The following is a 20,016-nucleotide window of genomic DNA, read 5'->3' as shown; positions in this document are numbered from 1 at the left end:
CAGTGCTACCCCTTAGCTTGTGGGAGGGAAGAAAGGTCAAAAGTTCATGCCTATGCAATGAAGCCTCCATAAAAATCCAAAAGGACAGGATTCAGAGAGGCTCCAGATAGCCAAACACATGGTTCCTGGAAGGTAGCTCACTTGGAGGAAGCATGCAAGCTCCATGTGCTCCTTCTCCCATACCTTACTCTAGCATCTCTTCATCTGATATTCATTCATACAATTTATAATATCTTTTTTGATAAACCAGTAACCGTAAGCAAGTGTTTCTCTTCATTCTGTAAGTCACTCTAGGGAATTAATTGAATTCGAGGAGGGGGTCGTAGGAATCTCAATGTATAGTCTGCTGCTCAGAAGCATATAAAAACAATCTGGAGTTTGTGATTGGCATTGGAAGTGGGGGGCAGCCTTGTAGAATTGGGATCTGACATGTATCCTGTAGATAGTATCAACCTGTGGGATCTGACATGTATCCAGGTAGATAGTATCAAAATTGAATTGGAGGACGTCTAGCTGGTGTCCAATGCAGAACTGATGGGTTGCTGGTGGAGGAAAATCTCCACACACTTATTTGTGACCAGAGGTCAAAAAGTCTTCTGTGTAACTGGCTGTGAGTATCACTTTGATATGGTTTTTATTCCTATATTCTCAGAATCACCTTAATCAAGTTATCAAACTTAGCCTCGGCAATATGAGGACCTATAGCCATCATGTACCACTTGATGTGATGTGTGGGGAGTATACAAAATCACCCATGTCATGTTCTTGCTAAATTCGTTAAACATGTATCCAATCATGAGGAAACTATCAGACCAATGCAGAATATGGTACATTCTACAAAACAACTGGCCTGGACCCTTCAAAAATGAAATGTTATGAAATTGGAGGTGTGATCATTTTATTGTGGTTGGGGTGAGGACTGTCCTAATTCTTAGGGATGATTCAGTATTTAGGGGCAAAGAGTCATAAGGCTTACAATTTTGAATTGAGTTCAGAAAAAAACAGAAGAGAAAGCTAATGTGGCGAAATGCATACGAGCATTCAGAGTGTTTTTCTTTATGTTACTGGGGGCATGAAAAAGAATTTTTTTAAGTTGGGATAGAAAGTACAAAACTAGAAATGACTATAAAAGCCTTCTTTACCTATTAACTAACAATAGATCAGAGTGAGAAATCCATTTTATTCTTTGGTTATTATAATTATTTGCATGTACCTGATATATTATAGATGATGTGGATTAAATTTCTGACTTATTCATTTTCTTTCTAGCCCTGTTTTCTTGCCATGCTACCCCATAACTGGTTTACAAGCCTTCGCGGTAATTAGATGGACCCATCAAAGGCTCTTACCTTGTATTCAAAGCTGTGGCCATGAAAGTGAACTGTGTGCAGGTCAACCTCATCCCCCATGCCAATCAGATACCAGTTCACTACATCCCCTACATGAAACGTCAGACCTTGGTTGTTTCCAAATAATCTTCCATTAATTGCTGCAGGGGGCAGGGAAAGGCACAGTTTATTATATTCAACAAACATTTAAAATAATGTAGGCTTTTAAAAAGTTAAACACTTTAAAAAGTATAATTATCCTTATAGAAAATAGCCTGGGTATTTTCAGAAGCAGTGGGGATATTATTTTATTTTATTTTTTAGAGACAGGATTTCACCATATTGGCCAGACTGTTCTTGAACTCCTGACCTCATGTGATCTGCCTGCCTCGGCCTCCCAAAGTGCTGGGATTACAGGTGTGAACCACCACCTTCCACCAGCAGTGGGGATGCCAGCCTGTGGAAGTCATTAAATGTGACCAAGCCATCCATTTATGGATGTGTCTAATTCTAAGGAGTTTTTCTTGCCCAAGCAAACGAGGCACTGACTTTGTGTTAATACGATTGGGTTGAACTTGACTATTTCACAACTAAGGCTACTTATATTGGTGAACTATGTATTTAAAATTATCACAAGAGACTTAGAACATTAGGAATGGACAGGCATGGTGGCTCATGCTTATAATCTTAGTACTTTGGAAGGCTGAGGTGGGAGGATCACTTGAGTTCAGGAGTTGAAGACCAGAGTGGGCAACATAGTGAGATCTTGTCTCCGTAAAATAAAAAGAAGAATATTAGGAGCATCCATTCTTATTTAGCTGCCCTAAGTCAGAGCTTTGTGATCTGCCACTTGTATTTCTGGAATGGCCATTTATGAGGTCAGGCACCCTTTAACCTCTGCAGGTATGGTCTCCAAGGGGTAATATGAAGATTTAAAATATATATATGTACATGCACACACAGATCCTCTTTTTACTTTGCTATTTTGTGTGCATCTTTAAAATGTATAAAATGCATTGATACAGTGGTGCAAGTATATAATCTATAATTATGTATCTATGGAGGCTGGGTGCTAATGCTTTCAGCTGATGGAGGGATGTAATGGAAGAAACTAGAAGACACTGCTCTACACTAGTGCTTCTTACACTTAAATGTGAATATGGCTTGGGAATTTTGTTAAAATTCAGATTCTGACTTAGGTCTGTGAAGCCTAAAATTCTGCGTTTTTAACAAGCTCCCAAGTGCTGCTGATGGTGCTGGTCCTGGGGCCACACTTGGAGTACAAGTGCCTGGATGAGTGCCAGAGTTATTTCTAAAACACGCATCTATCCCCACCACGCCCTAGCTAGTGATCTTGGTGTTTTAGCACAGTGGCTCTCTACAGGAGGTGATTTTGTCCCCCCAGGGAGACATTTGGCAATGCCTAGAGGTATTTTTGGTTGCCATAACTTGTGGGGAGATGCTACTGGTATCTAGTAGGTGGAGGATATAGATGTTGATAAACATCTACAATGCACTGGATAGCTCCCTACGACAAAGAGTTATCTAACCTAAAAGGTCAGAAAGTTAAGAAATCCTGGTTTAGATCAAGCCTAAATTCTCAACAAGGTGTTTGAGGTCTTCCACAACTCTGTTGGCTCTTTCTTCCTAAGTGCTATGTGATTTAGATGACATTCTTCCATCTACCTGGAATGTCATCTCCCTCCTTTTCTAACTGGACAGACTCCTATACAACCTTAAAAAAATCAACCTGAATGTCTCTTCCCTAGAATGAAGCCTTTTCACATCTTCCAAATAAGAATTTAAAGTACTCCACTGTGTTTAAATTTCTGTGACAGCATCCCACACTCTGCCGTCCTCCTTGGATTGTAGCAATGTACAAGTCTGGCATCCCTTCGACTGTAAACAACATGAGGGCAGATGACACATATTGCAAGGTGCTTTGTGTCCTCCTCTGTGACACTTATTAAAAAATATACTGGTAAAATGGATGTCACTCTTAACTTTAAATTTACATAAATTTCTAAAAGGGGGAAAAAAAACAACCTTAGAAGTGGGAAATTACTATATTTGAATTTGCCTTAGTTGAGGATCTTTTACCCAATCATACTTATGAGCTCTGTCAGCTTAGAGGTTTAAGACCAGAAGTTTCCCTGGCTAAGCAAGTAAGTACAGGAGATTGTTTATGTGCTTTCTATTGGATAATTGTCTTGCTATTGTGATTCCAGAAGGAAGGAGGTCATCTGGATGTACCTAGATGCACCTAGTCACAGTGGACCTACTAAATAATTTTGGTTGATGAGCATGAAGTTTTCAAAAGTTCTGCCTGTGAAGGTAAGGTGATGAGGAAGGGTTGGTGGGGCCATGTTCACTTTGTTTTGCCCCAAGCTCCACCTCTCCTTGTGTTCATCCAGGTAAAATACTTAGAAAATTATGGGAGTAAAGCCCTCCTGAAATGACAGCTGATGTTCCTAGTTTTACATTGCCTGCATAGCTCTAGAAAACACGAGCATTTGCTGTGCTTGCTAAGTCAGTGGTCTGTGGTCTATGGGCAAGATCCAGCCCACTGCCTGTTACTGTGGCCCATGAGCTAAGAATGGTTTTTAAATTTCTAAATAGTTGAAAAAAAATTAAGAATATTATTTCTTGACATGTGAAAAATTACATGAGATACAAATGTTGGCGTCCATAAATGAAGTTTTTGGCTCTCAGCCACTTCCATTTGTTTTCCTATTGTCTGCGACTACTGTCATTCTACAGTGGGAGAGTAGAGTATGGCTCATGACAGAGACCACGTGGCCTGTAAGCCTAACTTCTTTACTATCTGGCCCTTGGCAGAAAAGAATTTGCCAACCCCTGGTCTACATGATCTGTACCAGTTCTATGTGGTTGAATGCTATAAACCGTGCCGAGCGAGGCAATTTTATCTGTTTCATTTGCGCAGAGCAACCTGTGGGTTACGATTGGTGAGTCAGCGAGTGAATGTTACCGTGCATTTCATTGCTGAGTTCAAAATCATCATCTTCCTTGTCCACTTTGTTTGGTTCTGAAGCATAGGTGTTGATATTGTCTTCAAAGTACCAGGATTTGTTCTCATTAAAAATCATGAAGTGGAGAACACGGTGAACTATGTTGGGGTTGGTGTCTTTGTGGCATACAATCAGAGGGCCTACCAGTCCACTGTGAAGGTCCTGAGGAGGCAAAGCAAGAACATTCACTGTGGCCACAACTAACATTTTCCCCCACAAAGCAAAAGAGGTAGAATCAAGTTTTAGTTTTTAGTGAGGTCAGATCCTGAGTTTTTAATTATCGGGATTCCAAGAGTGAGGAACAAAATGTTTGACAGCCTCAGTACTTGATCAAAGAAAAATTGTAACCTCATTTATTAGAGCTGAAGTCTGAAGAGAACAACAAACGTCTGACAAGGATTGTAGATATATTTTTCAGTGGATTTAGCTCTGTTTTTGACATTGTAATTAAAAAACACTTTGATTTTAGTTAGAATTCTTGGCATTGAAGTTGGTTGGCAGGAAGTTTAAAGGAGTTAGTCTCTTCACCTTTGTGCTTCTGCCCCCTGCAGCAGCTTTTAGTTGAGAATCTTGGTTTGTTTGTCTTCATTTTGCTTTTTAATTAAATCTCTGTGTAGATTCTTTTTCCAGCCAGAGCGGGCCAAGGTAAGTAAGAGTTCAAGTAGAATACTTGCACTGTTTTTTGTTTTGTTTTTTTTTTTTTAGTGCAAATAAACTTGAACCTTATGGTTGAGAGTTTTAAATATAAACACACACCCACACAATATGATATGTTTATTTCTTATTAATCATACAATTATACCATTATTTATTTATTACTCAATGGTGTGATCATAGCTCAGCATAATCTGGAACTCCTGGACTCAAGCAATCCTCCTACCTCAGCCTCCCATACCTAGGACTACATGCACCACTGTGCCTGGCTAATTTTTAAGTTTTTTTGTATAGACATCAGCTACCACACAACTGAATTTTAAAATTATTTAGAGTATGTTGTTTTCTGTTATTCAAATACTATTCAATGCAACAAAGTATAGTGTATTATTGTATAATTAGATACGTCTTTCAATTCACTGTGAGATTTTATAAAGAATCATAAACCTAAGTAATCATAATGTAATAATTTATTTTCCTCTTGAAAAATGCAGACCCATGTAGGAATAAAAGCTGAACAATAGTTAAGTTACTTAAAAGAAAGTTTCCATAGAACTAAGAGTTTTTAAAACAATGACAGACACCTTCTTCCTTCCATTGTAATTTCTAGGAGAAGATAGGATTAAAGCCATTATTTGATTTAAAGTTTACCTTAGCCACAGACACAGTTGAATAGTAAAACCAAGGTATGCATTCGAAGTCTAGTGAGGTAGGACCAGTTCTATCAGGTATCTGCCAAGTATATATTTGAATCTCTCCTGAAATAGACAAGTAAAGTGTATTTAAATAGAGACTTTAAAATCAGACTTCTTTATGAAGAACCAGACAATGAGCAAACACCAAAGCTATAAAAAGATTAGGCAGCACAGTCCTAGCTTTCACTTCTGGTCTCGCTTCTTGCTTTGTGATCTTATTAGTCAACGTGACAAAGCCTCGAATCCCAGCTCTGAACCTTCCCACATGTGGATCACAAGTACCTCCTCCCTGCCCTCAAGGCTGTGCATGTTAGTCCTATTGGATCTTAATTCCATATTCTTGCAGTAAACTTCTTTTGCTTCCTCCTCACCATAACCCTATACCTCCCACTTCCAAAGCTTCCATGGGTGTCATAGCCCTGTGACACTAACAAACCCCAACCCCAGCTTTCAAGTCTTTAACAATCTGCTTAGCACCAACCCTTGCTTTCCAGCAACACAGTGCCCGGCATACAGCAGGTAAAGTACTTGGAAGTGTTTGTGGAACGCATGTAGCAGATCCTTTCCTGACTAACCAGAACAGAGGGCTGACTTGCTAACTCCCTTGATAGGAGATTCAAACAGACTATAGACAGTATTGTTTTTAAAAACAAAAAGAAATATTTTGCCCGACATCAAAGTCTGTTGTCAGTTCCTCTGCTTTACAAATCTTTTTTTTCTGATGTTGGCTTTCACTGATACTCTGAATTCCAAAACTACTTGCTTTGGTGTGCAACTATAGTAGACATTCTAATGCCATCCTATATCCTTGAGCAAGAATGAAGCACATGTTGCTCCAGCAGATATCAGGAGAGAGCCTTGCTGAAGAAAGCCAGCTTGCTAAGGATTGCATCTAATGACTGGTGCAGGGATACAACAGCGCAGCTCTCTTAATCCAGCTTAGGACTGCTGAGGGTCACCCTATCTTCAGAACTAGGTTGGCTGTGACTTCTGTGGAGGTTGCATCTCTGCTAAACCTCACTCCCTGTCCAATCCTACTCATTTCTCACTCTTTCCATATTAGTTGATCCCACAAGCACTACCTGCACACAAATCCTCATATCAGAGTCTGCTTACTAGGCATTTTTTATTAAAAAATATTAATGTTCAGCTGGGCACGGTGGCTCACGCCTATAATCCCATCACTTTGGGAGGCTTAGTCGGTTGGATCAGTTGAGGTCGGGAGTTTGAGACCAGCCTGACCAACATGGAGAAACCCCCTCTCTACTAAAAGTAAAAAATTAGCTGAGTGTTGTGGTGCATGCCTGTAATCACAGCTACTCCGGAGGCTGAGACAGGAGAATGGCATGAATCTGGGAGGCGGAAGTTGTGGTGAGCCAAGATCATACCACTGCACTCCAGCCTGGGCAACAAGAGCAAAACTCTGTCTCAAAAAAAAAGTAATGTTCTTCCAAGTTAATTATGCTGAATGGCATGCTGTGTGGCAGTGATTCCATTCCATAGAAATGTTAATACATGGAGTTCATCATTTCCTCTTATTGGCTCAATCCTCTCCTGCTTCCTCACATACTGCATCGTGTACTCAACTCCAACTTTAGCTCTTGAGTTGGAGAGATTGAATATAGTATAAGAATATCTGTCAGCTAAACAGGTACAGAGGTGAGAGGGAGGGTGGCCCTAGAGGACAAATTCATACCCTGGAGAGGTGGTCCCTGAAGACCAAACCTTCACTTCACCGTTTTGCCCATAGTGCCCCAACCTAAAAGTAAACCTGACTTGCAGAAGGAACTCCCATCCCAAATGCTTTCTTCAGGCCCATCTTATTAGTCCATGGTCTCACTCATCTGGAACTGCACCCATATATTTAAAAGAACATTAGCCCCATAGTCCTGCATAAAAGCTTTTGGGGATATTTTTTTCTCCCAAAGTAGTTACCTGGCTGAGTTGGAAGAACAGTGGAATTATTTGTTTTCACTCCATGAGCATGAATAGAATATGGTCTTAAGGCTTTATTTTTAAAGATAATTTGAATTTTTTGACCAGGTTTGACCAATATTAATGGACCTAGGGAATATAAAAAGGAAAACATATGAGTAATTATTTAATTTAAATTACGAGTCCTCTGTCTTCTTAAGTATTTACACAGTGACTTATTCTTATCCTTTTACTTAACATGCAGCCAAATGAAATAAACACATGTAACAAGTAGATCATTGCTGATTTATGAAATATGATTTTTGCCTGAAAATTTTAAATCATTCAGAATTTTATGAGTTTTTTTTTTTGGCCAGAAAACTTACTTTAATGAACATCAGTTTATGCCTAAGGAAACACACAATTTAAAAATGAAACCTTTTCTTTTCTTTCTTGACCAATCTCAACTTTTATGCCTTTTAGTCTCTTGCTCTTTATTTTACTGGAGGATTGTGAGGAGGTGCAGAGCCTGTTATAGTGATTTTCTCCCTCACAGACTGAAAACCTTTATTTTACTCTCTCTCCCTTTCATCCTAAGCCAAGAACTACAAGTATAAAATTCATTTTAAATCTTCTTTCTATTTGGAAGCAGATTGAATCAGTGGCTCTGAAAAATTCTGAAACACAGATGGTTTTGAGGTGAGATAAGCAGCAAGAACTCTCTGCAGACTTGTGCTATAAATTACTAAAATTAGAACCCTGAAGATGTCTGGTGGATGCTAGATGCTAGCTGAAGACAGGGTCTCCTTGCTCCCTGTGACCATTTCACCTCCCCAAACAATATGCATGTTTTATCTTTATAATAAAGTGTTTTCCTTTTTGCAGAAATAATAATAGAATCTTGAGGGTCAGATTGCATTATTTATATTCATGCATTCAGCCAGAATCCTAGAGAAAACAAACATCTTGTGGTTACTAAAGATAGGGGCCCACTCAAAAGCAGCAGCAACAGGATAACACAGGCTTCTCCTCCAGGGCTCACAAATAGACAAGCTCTAGAGACTGATGGAGAACTAAGAAGAGCAAAAGTTTCTCTTCATCAGCATGTAAATCCATCTTCTCAGGGTCTTATGTCATAAAATAACCTCTAATATACACATAGAGAGCAAGGCTGAAACAGGAGTTGGGTGTGTGGAAATATTGCATGTAGGCTCCTGGGTTGACTCAGAGGTTTCCTAGTTGATCTATCAAGGGTGGAAGAAACAGTTATCACTTTCCTCACTCAGACATAAGACACTTAAATTTACATAAAGAAGTTCCTTTCCTCACTATACTAGGGTCCCCTGGTCTTTGCTTCCATCTTATGGAAATGATCCCTAAATGCAACTTCTAAACTCCTTTCTAGAATTTTTTAATACTGACAACAAGAATCCAGGTAATCTGAAACTGAGCACAATTACTTTTCTACATTGTCTTTAGTTTTTAAGGAAACAATACTTAAATCTTTTTTTTCCAATAAAAATGCCTATCAGCAAACAAATTAGAATTACAGGCACATTCCTCTGTCAAGGTAGAGACTGACAATGTATTCCATGTGTACAACAATCTCTAATGGCTGAAGACAAGAAAAACTCAAAAACCAATCTTATGGCGCATCAATACCTAGTATATCCAGATGTTTTTCATCTTCACTCCTTTTTGTTCGATTTTTGAATGTGCTATCATCATATTGACGATATAAGACTTTCTTATATTTGGACCCAAGATGTGTTCCATTTCTATCCACATACATGCTCGTTTGTCTTTAAGAAAATAAAAACAAAAACAACAACTAAACTTCCACAAAGTTAGTTAATTTAGCCAATAATTTAGACAAAGAACTCATATGGAAGAACTTCTTATATCTAGAAGCTGTTTTACCTAGAAACGTAAGCCATCTTTTTTAAAAAAATATTAATTCTGGCAAAAGAGTTAGATATTCATTCTGCACTTTAAAGCCTCTTTTCTGGATACAACTTTAGTTTTGATAAATACATAAATAGTAAGAGAGAAAACCAGAGAAAGAAATCAAATTGTACAAAAAGAGAAAAATAGGTGTCTTGAAGGTGAAGTTCTCAGAATAGAGGTAGAAGACAATGAAGACAAAAGAAAATTCTGATTGACTGTAGATATTGAATGTAGCTGAAGTTATGTTGCTCTTCCTGTGGTGAGATTAAATAGTAACGTATGTCCAGGAAGGGTGCAAGAAGTGAAAAGACAGGCAGGAAGAACTAGAGCCCATAAGTAAGTTATATGGACATTTAGAAAGATCTGAAGCCCTTTGCAGTTGAGTATGTCACACACACCCACAAATTTTGAAGTGATTTATAATTGAGAGTATCCTAAACACACAAATACCACAACCACATCCACATTATGCACATACCCACCATACCAAACACAAATAAATACACCACAGACACACACACACACACTATACCAAACACAAATAAATACAACACACACACACAGGCACAAACACATACAGACAGACAGAAAGGAGAGGAAGACTCAGAAAAAAACCCTTAGAACCCTTCCCATTTAGAGACTGGAGCTATCAGGGTACTTCTCTCTTTGTAAGCGGTGCAGTTCATTCTCCCACTTTCTGCTAGGAGAATAATCCCATTCCATTTCCTCGGCTGCAATGTAAATAATTTTCTCCTCCTGGTATTGCGTTTGATCAGGGTTTGGCTTCCCACATTTCCTCACATGATATTTATTTTTCATGCCTCCTAGATTATGCTTTATTGTTATGCAAACCAAATCAAAAGTTCCTACAGACGAATAAGAAAGGAATGGTTAAAGCTTTGCCTTCAGATTTCTTTCCTCTGTAAAATTAGTCATAAGCTGCAACCCTCAAAAGAAATATAGTAAAATCTTTCATTCATTCTTTCATTAATTCAACAAATATTTATTGATCACCGTCTTGTGTCAAACGTATTTCTAGGCACTCGGGAAATATCAGAGAACAAAACAGTTAAAAATTCTTGCTCTCAGAGTTTATATTGCAGGGTGTTGTGAAGACAGACACTAAATATGTTAAGCAACCTGCATGTGTGCTGGAAGGTGATAAGAGCTATGATTAAAGAAAAAAGGAAAACAGCGTAAGGAGGACTGAGAATTCTGGGTGTGTGTTGGGAGGGGCTCAAGAGAGCAGCGAGCGGTGTAGATCTTGATGGGAGGGTGACATCTGGGCAAAGATTTATAAGAGGTGAGGTGGATCTGGAGGAAACATGTGTTCTCTCCAGGCAGAGGAAACAGGTGGCAAAGAGCCCGGTTCAGAAGCCTGTTTGCTATGTGTGAAGAACACTCAAGAGGCTGGTGTATCTGAAGGGAGGGAGCAAGGAGGAGAGTACTAGGGTGTGGAGGGCCAGGTCATGGAGCTCTTGTGGGCCACTGAATACACGATAGCTTTTACTGAGTGAAAAGGAGAGACATTGCAGGATTTTAAGTTAATGAAAGGCTTAAGGACACTCTAGCAGCTGTGCTGAGAACAGACTGGTGTGTACAATGGTGGAAGAAAGGAGATCTGTTGAGAGGCTATTAAAAATAATCGATGAGCCGGGTGCTATGACTCATGCCTGTAATCCAGCTCTTAGGGAAGCAGAGGTGTGAGGATAGCTTAATCCCAGGAGTTCGAGGCCTTCCTGGGCAATATAGCAAGACCCCATTCTCCACAGAAAGCAAAAAACCAAAAAGACAAAAAACAAGTAATAATAATTGATGAGAGATGATGCCTTTGAACAGACTGGTAGGTAGCAGAGAAGTGAGTGAAAAAAGTTGAATACATTAAAAATCCAAAACAATGACAAAAAATAAAAACACACCAACATAACAAAAAAACTCCAGGCTAGGTGTGATGGCTCACACCTGCAATCCCAGCACTTTGAGAGGCCGAGGTGGGTGGATCACGAGGTCAACAGATTGAGACCATCCTGGTCAACATGGTGAAACCCCGTCTCTACTAAAAATACAAAAAATTAGCTGGGCATGGTGGCGCATGCCTGTAATCCCAGCTACTCAGGAGGCTGCAGCAGGAGAATTGCCTGAACCCAGGAGGCAGAGGTTGCGGTGAGCCGAGATTGCGCCATTGCACTCCAGCCTGGGTAACAAGAGCGAAACTCCATCTCAAATAAAAAAACAAAACAAAAAAAAAACAAAACAAAAAACTCCAGCCTGATTCTGACCAGAACATTCCACCTGAATTCTAGTTTTCTTTCTTTTACCCTGGCAATTTTAGGCCCACCACGTGCTGTCACTGCTTCTTGATGAATCCTCTTTCAACTCTCCATATTTCTGTTGTTGCTGTTACTTTTGTGGAGGGTAAGGTTTAAGAATATGCACAAGGAAGCAAAACCTTCAAACTCAGAGAGTTTGAGAAAAAGAATTTGTTTGAATTGAAATGATCCCTGTACAGTCTCTAGTACAGTGCTTAACACATGGTGTACATGTCTGCACGTTTGCTACAGTTGATAAGGCTTGGGAAAGAGAATGAGATGTGGTAGTTTTTAAATTCAGAAAAACACCTGCAGGGAAAAGGAGAGGAAGGACTGGGGCGGGAAAAAGCAATAAGTTGTCCCCGAATGAGCATGCAGGTACAACCTCTAACAAAGAGGAGAGAAAAAGCACCAGAGAAAGTGCTTTTTTCCCCCTCCAATCAGTCTGAATCACAACTTTCGTTTGTTTGAAAAGTAAAAGTTTAAATTTTGAAATGAAGAAAATGTAGTCAAATGACTACTTGGCATCACAAAGGGTCAAGATACCAATTCATGGCATTTACACAGTAGTTTATCATATAGCCAGTTTTTGGTTGGTATCAGTCATTTTTGACCAAGATAGATGGATTTTTTGGGGGACAGGTATGTGGGATGAAGGTGAATCTACTGGATTAAAGAAGAAACTAGCATTTATTGACAGTCTAATGTATGCCAGCACTTTACTATACTTTACCTATCTCGTCTGATCATTGTCTATTCCTTTTTGCAAATTACAAGTTTTTGCAATTCTTATTTTACAAATGAGGAAACTAGGTTCAGAAGGAAGGCTAGTTTCCTTTGATCCCCACACAGTTCTTTGCTATGGGGTGCCTTCTTTAAAAAAAAGAAATGTTACCAGGAAGGACCAACCTCACTGAAGCTAAAACATTTACCTAGAGAGCAAAGCTAGTAAGGAGGATAGAAAGAAGAAGGGAGAAGGCAGTAGGGTAAGGGCAAAGGAGGAAGGCCTGGGAAACAAATGGACAGAAGAGTAAGAAATGCAACAGAATGAAAATGAGTTTAAAGGGTTTAAAATATCTTCTTCATTTTTGAAGAGCGTTGGGATGGTTTAAAGCTTAAAGGCCTAGGAAGAAGGCCTGAAAAAACTAAGGGGATTTATGTGTATAGGAAATACTAAGGCTCCTATAAATGAAGTGGAACAGGACAAAGGTTTCTCAAGCACTGTTTGCATCAGTTCAGTTTTTTTTCTTGTACAGAATATTCAGTGCATATAAAGATAGTGCTTCTGCATACTTTGATGTTTCAGGCTGAATGAGAAGACCCACCTGCTTACCTATAGAATCAGGTGTCATCAAAAGTGTCTTAGAAATATGAGGAAATACAGTTTCTGTATCCTTTCTTGCTCCTAAAGAAGTGAAGGTATTTCCTGAAAAATATATCCCGTGTAAATTTTCCTCTGCTCCCACACTAAAAATGTGCCATGAAACGGTGTCTCCTAAACACATATCCAGTCCAGGCAGATTTCCATACATATATCCATTTATGGCTGCAAGGCATTTGTAACAGAGAAAAGAGTATTTAATTTACTGGTACTTGGTTTCTTTTGAAATCCAACAAAGCACTAATCATAAAGCAGCTCATTCATGTAAAAACAGCAAAGCGATTTTTTCAATTTTCCTCTCCTTTATCATTATTTAATCACTTCATGGGGGCTAAAATGACATTATAGAATTAGAGAATGACAGAACTCCATGATACTTCCATTGGATTATCGCAGTCAAGCCCTTCCTTTTAGAGCTGAGGAAATCAAGGCCAGACAAGTAGTTACTTGTCCAGTGTCATATGGCTAATGAATGAAACTGTTAAGACCAAAGTCCAAGTCCCCAGATTCCAGATCAGCCCTTTCCTCACTACACTGTACAGTCTTCACAAACCAGCAACCAACCAGCCACCCACTCACCCACCCACCCAGCTCAACAAACACCCTACTGCACCCACTCTACAAATTTGGCAATAGAGAAGTACATGACTTTTCACATTTAGCTGTAGATAAAATATATTGCATGAAGAGGTGTTGGTAAATGTTTGGTAAATTAAATTCAAAATAATCAACCTAATAAACAATATTCTTCTTGGGAAATGATATTTACTTACTATTTATCTATTTATTTATTTTCTTGAGACGGAGTTTCACTTTGTCCCCCAGGTTGGAGTGCAATGGCATGATCTCGGCTCACTGCAACCTCTGTCTCCTGGGTTCAAGTGATTCTCCTGCCTCAGCCTCCCAAGTAACTGGGATTCCAGGCATGTGACACCACAACCAGCTAATCTTTGTATTTTTAGTAGAAACGGGGTTTCACCATTTTAGCCAGGCTGGTCTCAAACTCCTGACCTCAGGTGATCCACCAGCCTTGGCCTCCCAAAATGGTGGGATTATAGGTGTGGGCCACTGCACCTGTCTGGGAAATGGTATTTAAAGGAAATATACGTGTATTAGCCAACCATTGTGGGAAAAACCTAAGTCTCTTTTAATCTGTAATTCTTTAGCAAAATAAATTTAAGTAAGTGTTTAATGCATTTATCTTGTAATTTTTTTTTTCTTACAGGACATCTTATTTGAGGCTTGGAAGTCTGGATCTTCTTTATCTACATTTTCAGGCTCTGTGATAAATGTTCTGATATTTTCATCCAAAAGATAACTTTTATTTTCATCAAATATTGTGGCAAGTAGGTAAAACTCTTTGTCTACACCTTTCTGTGGATGAGAATAAAAAAAGGAATAGATATGGTATAGATGGTCCATATTCAAATCTAGCCAAATGGTTGATCTACATACAAGATTTCCCACAAAGGAGATTGTGTATGTGTGAAAAATTTGATCAATTGGCTTCCTGATTTTGGATAGTCCATAGAAAGGCACAAGTCACAGTGAATAAATTATCATAGAACTAAGAAGTTGGGAGAAATCTCTATGGCTTTTTACATACAAAGCGTTTACTCCAGGGATTCCTACATCTAAATTTCATAAACTAAACCATAAGATATTTATAGTGGCTTTTAACATAATGTACTCTATGGAAAGTAAGTTAAATACATAGTTTTCAATTCTAGAAAGTCTGAATTTTAAGGGCTTTTGAACAAATTAAATATATACATATTTCTAAATTAAATATAAAAATGAGTATTATAAGAATTATGACACTATAAATATGACTCATTATATAGATAAACATAAATATATATCTATAATTTTGAATAAGATATACATTGTTATACATATATTTATGGATTTTAAAGCTTCATTACCTATACTTTTTTATATAAATGTAGAAAATAACTAGATATTAGTTCACTTCTGAGTGAGAAAAAAGGGAAATTCATTTAACAAACATTTATTGAGCACTTATTATATGCCCAAGGGGAGCTGTAGTTATTATAAAAAAATTAATAAAATCTTGTGTATACTTTCTAGAAAGTCTTGTGCGTACTTCCACTAGAGACAGTCTAGTGGAAGAAACAGGCCAATAAAAACAATTGCATGGATAAATACTCTGATAGAAACATACCTAAACGACTATGGTAACCTGCAGGAGCTTCAACAAACTTTAGTTAAGGAACATTGTCCAAAGGAAGGTACTCTCAGTCTGTGTTTCAAAAATGTCTCCCTCTTTTGGCAGAGCAAACAGTGAGGAAAGGCCATTCCAGATGGAGAGAAGAGGGGAAAAACAGACATGTGAAATAGCCTTCCTTACTCAGGGTCTAATGAGCTAATTCCACCACACTGCAGAATTCCACTTTGCCAATTAGAAGAAGCTAATTCTGCAATGTAGGGGTGGGAAGGGACATGAATCAGAAGAAGTTGTCAGGATCTGATGTGTTGCCTTCTGAGCCAACAAATTGTGGGGAGATTTTTATTGCAGGGAGTGCTATAGCCAGATTCCTTAGGAAGGGATGTGGACTAGCTGTATTAAAGCAAGAGTAGAGATAGAAGCTAAGAATGAAAGGAATTCAGAAAGAGATGATAGTGCCTAAAATAATACAGAGGTATTGGAGACTTAGTGATAAATGTGGAGGTGAGACAGAAGGAGTTGTTGATGAAAGTCCAGTGTTTGGTGATATTATTAACTAAGAAATAAAATGGAGGAAGAAAAGAGGCTGATTTAGGGAATGGAGGGACAGTAAAAGTCTGTCCAGAAGGATGAGATGTCTGTGGGACATGCCAGGGTGCAGTTTTATTGGGCAGAGGAAAATACAGGTGTTTAGTTGAGGAAAGAATAGAATTGGGAGACATCAGTACACAGAAATTGAAGCTGCTGATTCCTCTGGCCCTGAGACATTGCCATTCCTCTGCAGCTCTGTCTTAGACAGCTCTCACCAGGACTTACCTGGCCATATGCCTCAGGACTCACCTGTTTGCCATCCTCTCCAAGACTTCCATTTCTACATACAAGGAGAGGCCCCAGAAGGCCACTGTTGGTGTCTCTTGTCCCATTTACTGAAGAGTAATAGAACCAGGTCAAGCAGTTGGGATCCGTGGATGTGGGACCTACAGAGTTTGGAACTTCCCATGTATAGACAAATGTTGTGCCAGGATTTACATGTGAGGAAGGTGAAGGGGCACCTAGCAAGAAATAAACATTTATAGAACAGAACCTAAGGCCATACATGCACTAGTCTAGACTGTGAGATCTCTGAGAACAAGAACATATCCTTCTCTTCGGGTGACAGTCGAATAGGAACTGAAGTAATAACTGCCACAATAAGTACACAGAGCTGTTACACTGTGACAATTTGGCTGCACAATAGGAGTTATATTACTTGCTGACATTATATGGCAGTATGGCTCCATTGGACCTCCCTTGAGCACTACTTACTTCCTCCAGGTGTTTCATAGAATGAACCTTCATTGCTCTTGTTGTAATGCAGTCCATGAGGCTGAATGCTGAGCGGCAGGGAAGCATTGTTATAGAAAGTGACTTTGATGATCTCTCCCACCTCTGCCTTAATAACAGGGCCTAGAAAGCAACAGAGTTAGTAGTTATCCTTGGATTTCATAAAGATAATTGTCAGGTTGCATTAATTGAGTAAAGTTTTTTTTTTTTCTGGTATTTTTTTTTGAGACAGAGTTTCACCTGTTGCCCAGGCTGAAGCGCAATGGCACAATCTTGGCTCACAGCAACCTCCGCCTCCTGAGATCAATCAATTCTCCTGCCTCAGCCTCCCGAGTGGCTGGGATTACAGGCATGTGCCAGGCTCAATTTCTTGTATTTTTAGTAGAGACGGGGTTTCCCCATGTTGGTCAGGCTGGTCTCAAACTCCCGACCTCAGGTCATCCACCTGTCTAGGCCTCCCAAAAGCTGGGATTACAGGCCTGAGCCACAGTAAAGTTCTTTTAGGAAGAAATTAAAGGGATGATGTCATGAATCCAGAAAAGGGTGCAACTGCAAGAAGTCTAGATGATTCAAGGTCTTACAAAGTCACTTTGGATCAAAGGTATTAGATATTAGATGAATATATTAGTCTTTTTGGATTTATAGGACCAAAGAATGTAGTTAAAATCACCGAGTTGGCTGGGCTCAGTGGCTCACATTTGTAATCCCAGCCCTTTGGGAGGCCAAGATGGGAAGATGGCTTGAGCCCAGAAGTTTGAGAACAACCTGGGCAACATGGTGAAACCTTGTCTCTACAACATACAGCAATTATCCAGGTGTGATGGTGTGTGCCTGTGGTCCCAGCTACGTGGGAGGCTGAAGCATGAGAATCACTTGAACCTATGAACCTGAGAGGCAGAGATTGCAGTGAGCTGAAATTGAGGGACTGCACTGTAGCCTGGGCAACAGTGAGACCCTGTCTCAAAAAAACAAAACAAAACAAAACACCACAAAAATTAGCTGGGTATGATGTTGCGTTCCCGTAGTCCCAGCTACTCCGGAGACTGAGGTGAGAGGATTGCTTGAGCCTAAGAGGTGGAGGTTGCAGTAAACAGATATCACACCACTGTACTCCAGCCTGGGCAACAGAACAAGATTGTCTAAAATAAAATAAAATTTAATTTAATAAAAAAAGACATTGGGTAAATCAATGTATTATTTTCATAAGGCTATATATTACAACTGAAATCTATAACTGTGAATTGGTGAATACTGTTTTGATTGCAGAATATTAATAAATAATGTTTATAACCCCACGAGCTATGAATAGAATTTCACCAAGGATTCCAAGATGTTCTTCTCCTGCCTTCTGTGTTTGGAAGGAAGCATCTGTGTATTCACGGTAAACCAGTTTTTTGTAAGCTCCTCCAATTCTGGTTGGACTTTGTTCAAAAAATAGCCTGGATTCACTGCGCAGAGAAAGCAGATACACAAAGAACTTTTATATTTACAGTTATGTGAAAAGAAAGAAAGAATCCAAACACATCTGTTTAAAATATTTGCAATTTATTTCTGATTATAAAAGTAATGCATGCTCATTGTCTAAAATTGGGAAGAGAAACAAAAACACAACAAAGAAAACAGAAATCTCCATAATCCCACCATCTATATATTACCACAGTCAATATTTTCTATAAATATCCTTTCTGGTTTTTGTCTATGCACATGTATATAGTTATCTATATGTATCTACCTAGTTATTTGCCTGCAAACTTCCTTTTGGGATAAAAAGATATTATATCTGACTTTTTTCAAGCAGGTAATAACAAATATTGCTATTAAAACAACTATTTGCAGAGATGATATAATATAAAAAGAGATGTTATTATTTTTTAAATTATTATAATAAAAAAGGAGCCTCTGAGAAAAAGTATTTCCTAATAATGAAGTAACTTGCTGTGCCAAAAACATCATAGAATTTTATAGCCAGGAGAATCAAGCAAAATGAATCTATTAATTCATACTTATTTTAGTCAGTATAAAATGAGAGTAAGCTCTAAAGCTAAATCTAGTTTTTTGCTCTAAGCCCAGTTATGTTTCTGACATTTAATATGAAATTTCCATTACACAGATTGAGTAATTTATTGATGAGCTTAAAATGTAAGAAAAGGACTACAGACACCCAGCACTCGCACTCACAAGGACCAAATCACTGAGTAGATAATCACAAACTGGACAGAGCATCTAAGAGAGAACACTGGAATTTGGCAGGAAAATGTCAAAGAACACCTGAGGCACAGAAGGAGAGGGAAGCAAGGCAGCCTCACTGCTCAGATTGGCTGGGATCCAGGAGAGGCTCCCCAGTGTGGGAAAAGGGTAAGTGAGAGATCCCCAGGAGTCCACACTTCTACCGTGGATTCCTGCAATCCTAGCTACAGGAGAGACCCTCAGTCCTTGTAGGCTTTGAGACTAGTAGAGAGAGTGGCCTGGAGTTGATACAATCTCATTATTCCAGAGATGGAGTTCATTCTGGGTCCCATACAACCCCCGAGACCCAAATAGCTATAGCATGGAACCATTTTGAGAGCCCAGCCCCCACCAGACTGCATCCTGCCCCAGGGCCCAACAGCCACTGTATCTCCACATCCCTAGAACTTCACTGACATTCCCCTGTGTCCACTCAGAGTGCTGAAGCACTGTGACATTAGCTGGATCCAGGAGAGTGGCTGGGTCCCCAGCACTCTAGCGCATATGGTGTTCTACATTGTGGGGGATGGGCTGTGCAGTGCATCAGGGAGGCTGCCCCAGAACAAAGAAAGCTGTGCGTGCCCTCTCCAGAGCCTGAGAGCCACCTGCCTGGAGCGACTGCCAGTGATAGCAAATACTGCCCTTTCAGGAGCAGGGCTACCACACACCTGAATGCACCTTTAGTAGACATGAGACCAAACCATCTAGCTGTTGTCTTGGAGTCTGAGGACAGGCACACCTGTCTACTGCTGCTTTTACCCAAGTGCACCATCTTGGGTACTGGGGATCGACTTGCCCTGCCTGCCACAGCTGTTGCTCATGTGCATCCACCTGAATATACCACTGTGGGGGTGGGGGTGGGGAGGAATGGACGGTGAAGAGAGGTTGTTAATGGGTACAAACATACAATTAATTGAAAGAAATATGCCCTTAATATGTGTTCAACAGCTCAGTGGGGTGACTATGGTTAACAACAATAAATCACATATTCCAAAATAGCCACAAGAAAAAATTTGAAATGT

General features: G+C 39.4%; 1 protein-coding gene across 5 annotated transcripts in view; it reads right to left on the bottom strand.

Annotated features, from left to right (window-relative positions):
- The window catches only part of LOC103788828 (ceruloplasmin-like), a 60,019-nt gene that overhangs the window by 9,283 nt on the left and 30,720 nt on the right, over window positions 1-20,016 (bottom strand). For all 5 annotated transcript variants that reach the window (XM_078354022.1, XM_035278462.3, XM_078354020.1 and 2 more), the window contains 11 exons: window positions 18,086-18,216; window positions 16,751-16,891; window positions 16,286-16,497; window positions 14,481-14,631; window positions 13,210-13,422; window positions 10,226-10,433; window positions 9,283-9,422; window positions 7,642-7,770; window positions 5,663-5,769; window positions 4,318-4,519; window positions 1,350-1,489 (listed from right to left, as the gene is read on the bottom strand). In XM_078354022.1, the coding sequence (XP_078210148.1) occupies window positions 1,350-1,489; window positions 4,318-4,519; window positions 5,663-5,769; window positions 7,642-7,770; window positions 9,283-9,422; window positions 10,226-10,433; window positions 13,210-13,422; window positions 14,481-14,631; window positions 16,286-16,497; window positions 16,751-16,891; window positions 18,086-18,216 (1,774 nt within the window). The remainder of the gene's footprint in view (window positions 1-1,349; window positions 1,490-4,317; window positions 4,520-5,662; window positions 5,770-7,641; window positions 7,771-9,282; window positions 9,423-10,225; window positions 10,434-13,209; window positions 13,423-14,480; window positions 14,632-16,285; window positions 16,498-16,750; window positions 16,892-18,085; window positions 18,217-20,016) is intronic.

Source organism: Callithrix jacchus, chromosome 17 (assembly GCF_049354715.1).
Source record: "Callithrix jacchus isolate 240 chromosome 17, calJac240_pri, whole genome shotgun sequence".
In the NCBI taxonomy this organism is placed as follows: Eukaryota; Metazoa; Chordata; class Mammalia; order Primates; family Cebidae; genus Callithrix; species Callithrix jacchus.
Note: the sequence above shows the minus strand (reverse complement) of the source record. Positions and strands in the feature narration are given on the sequence as shown.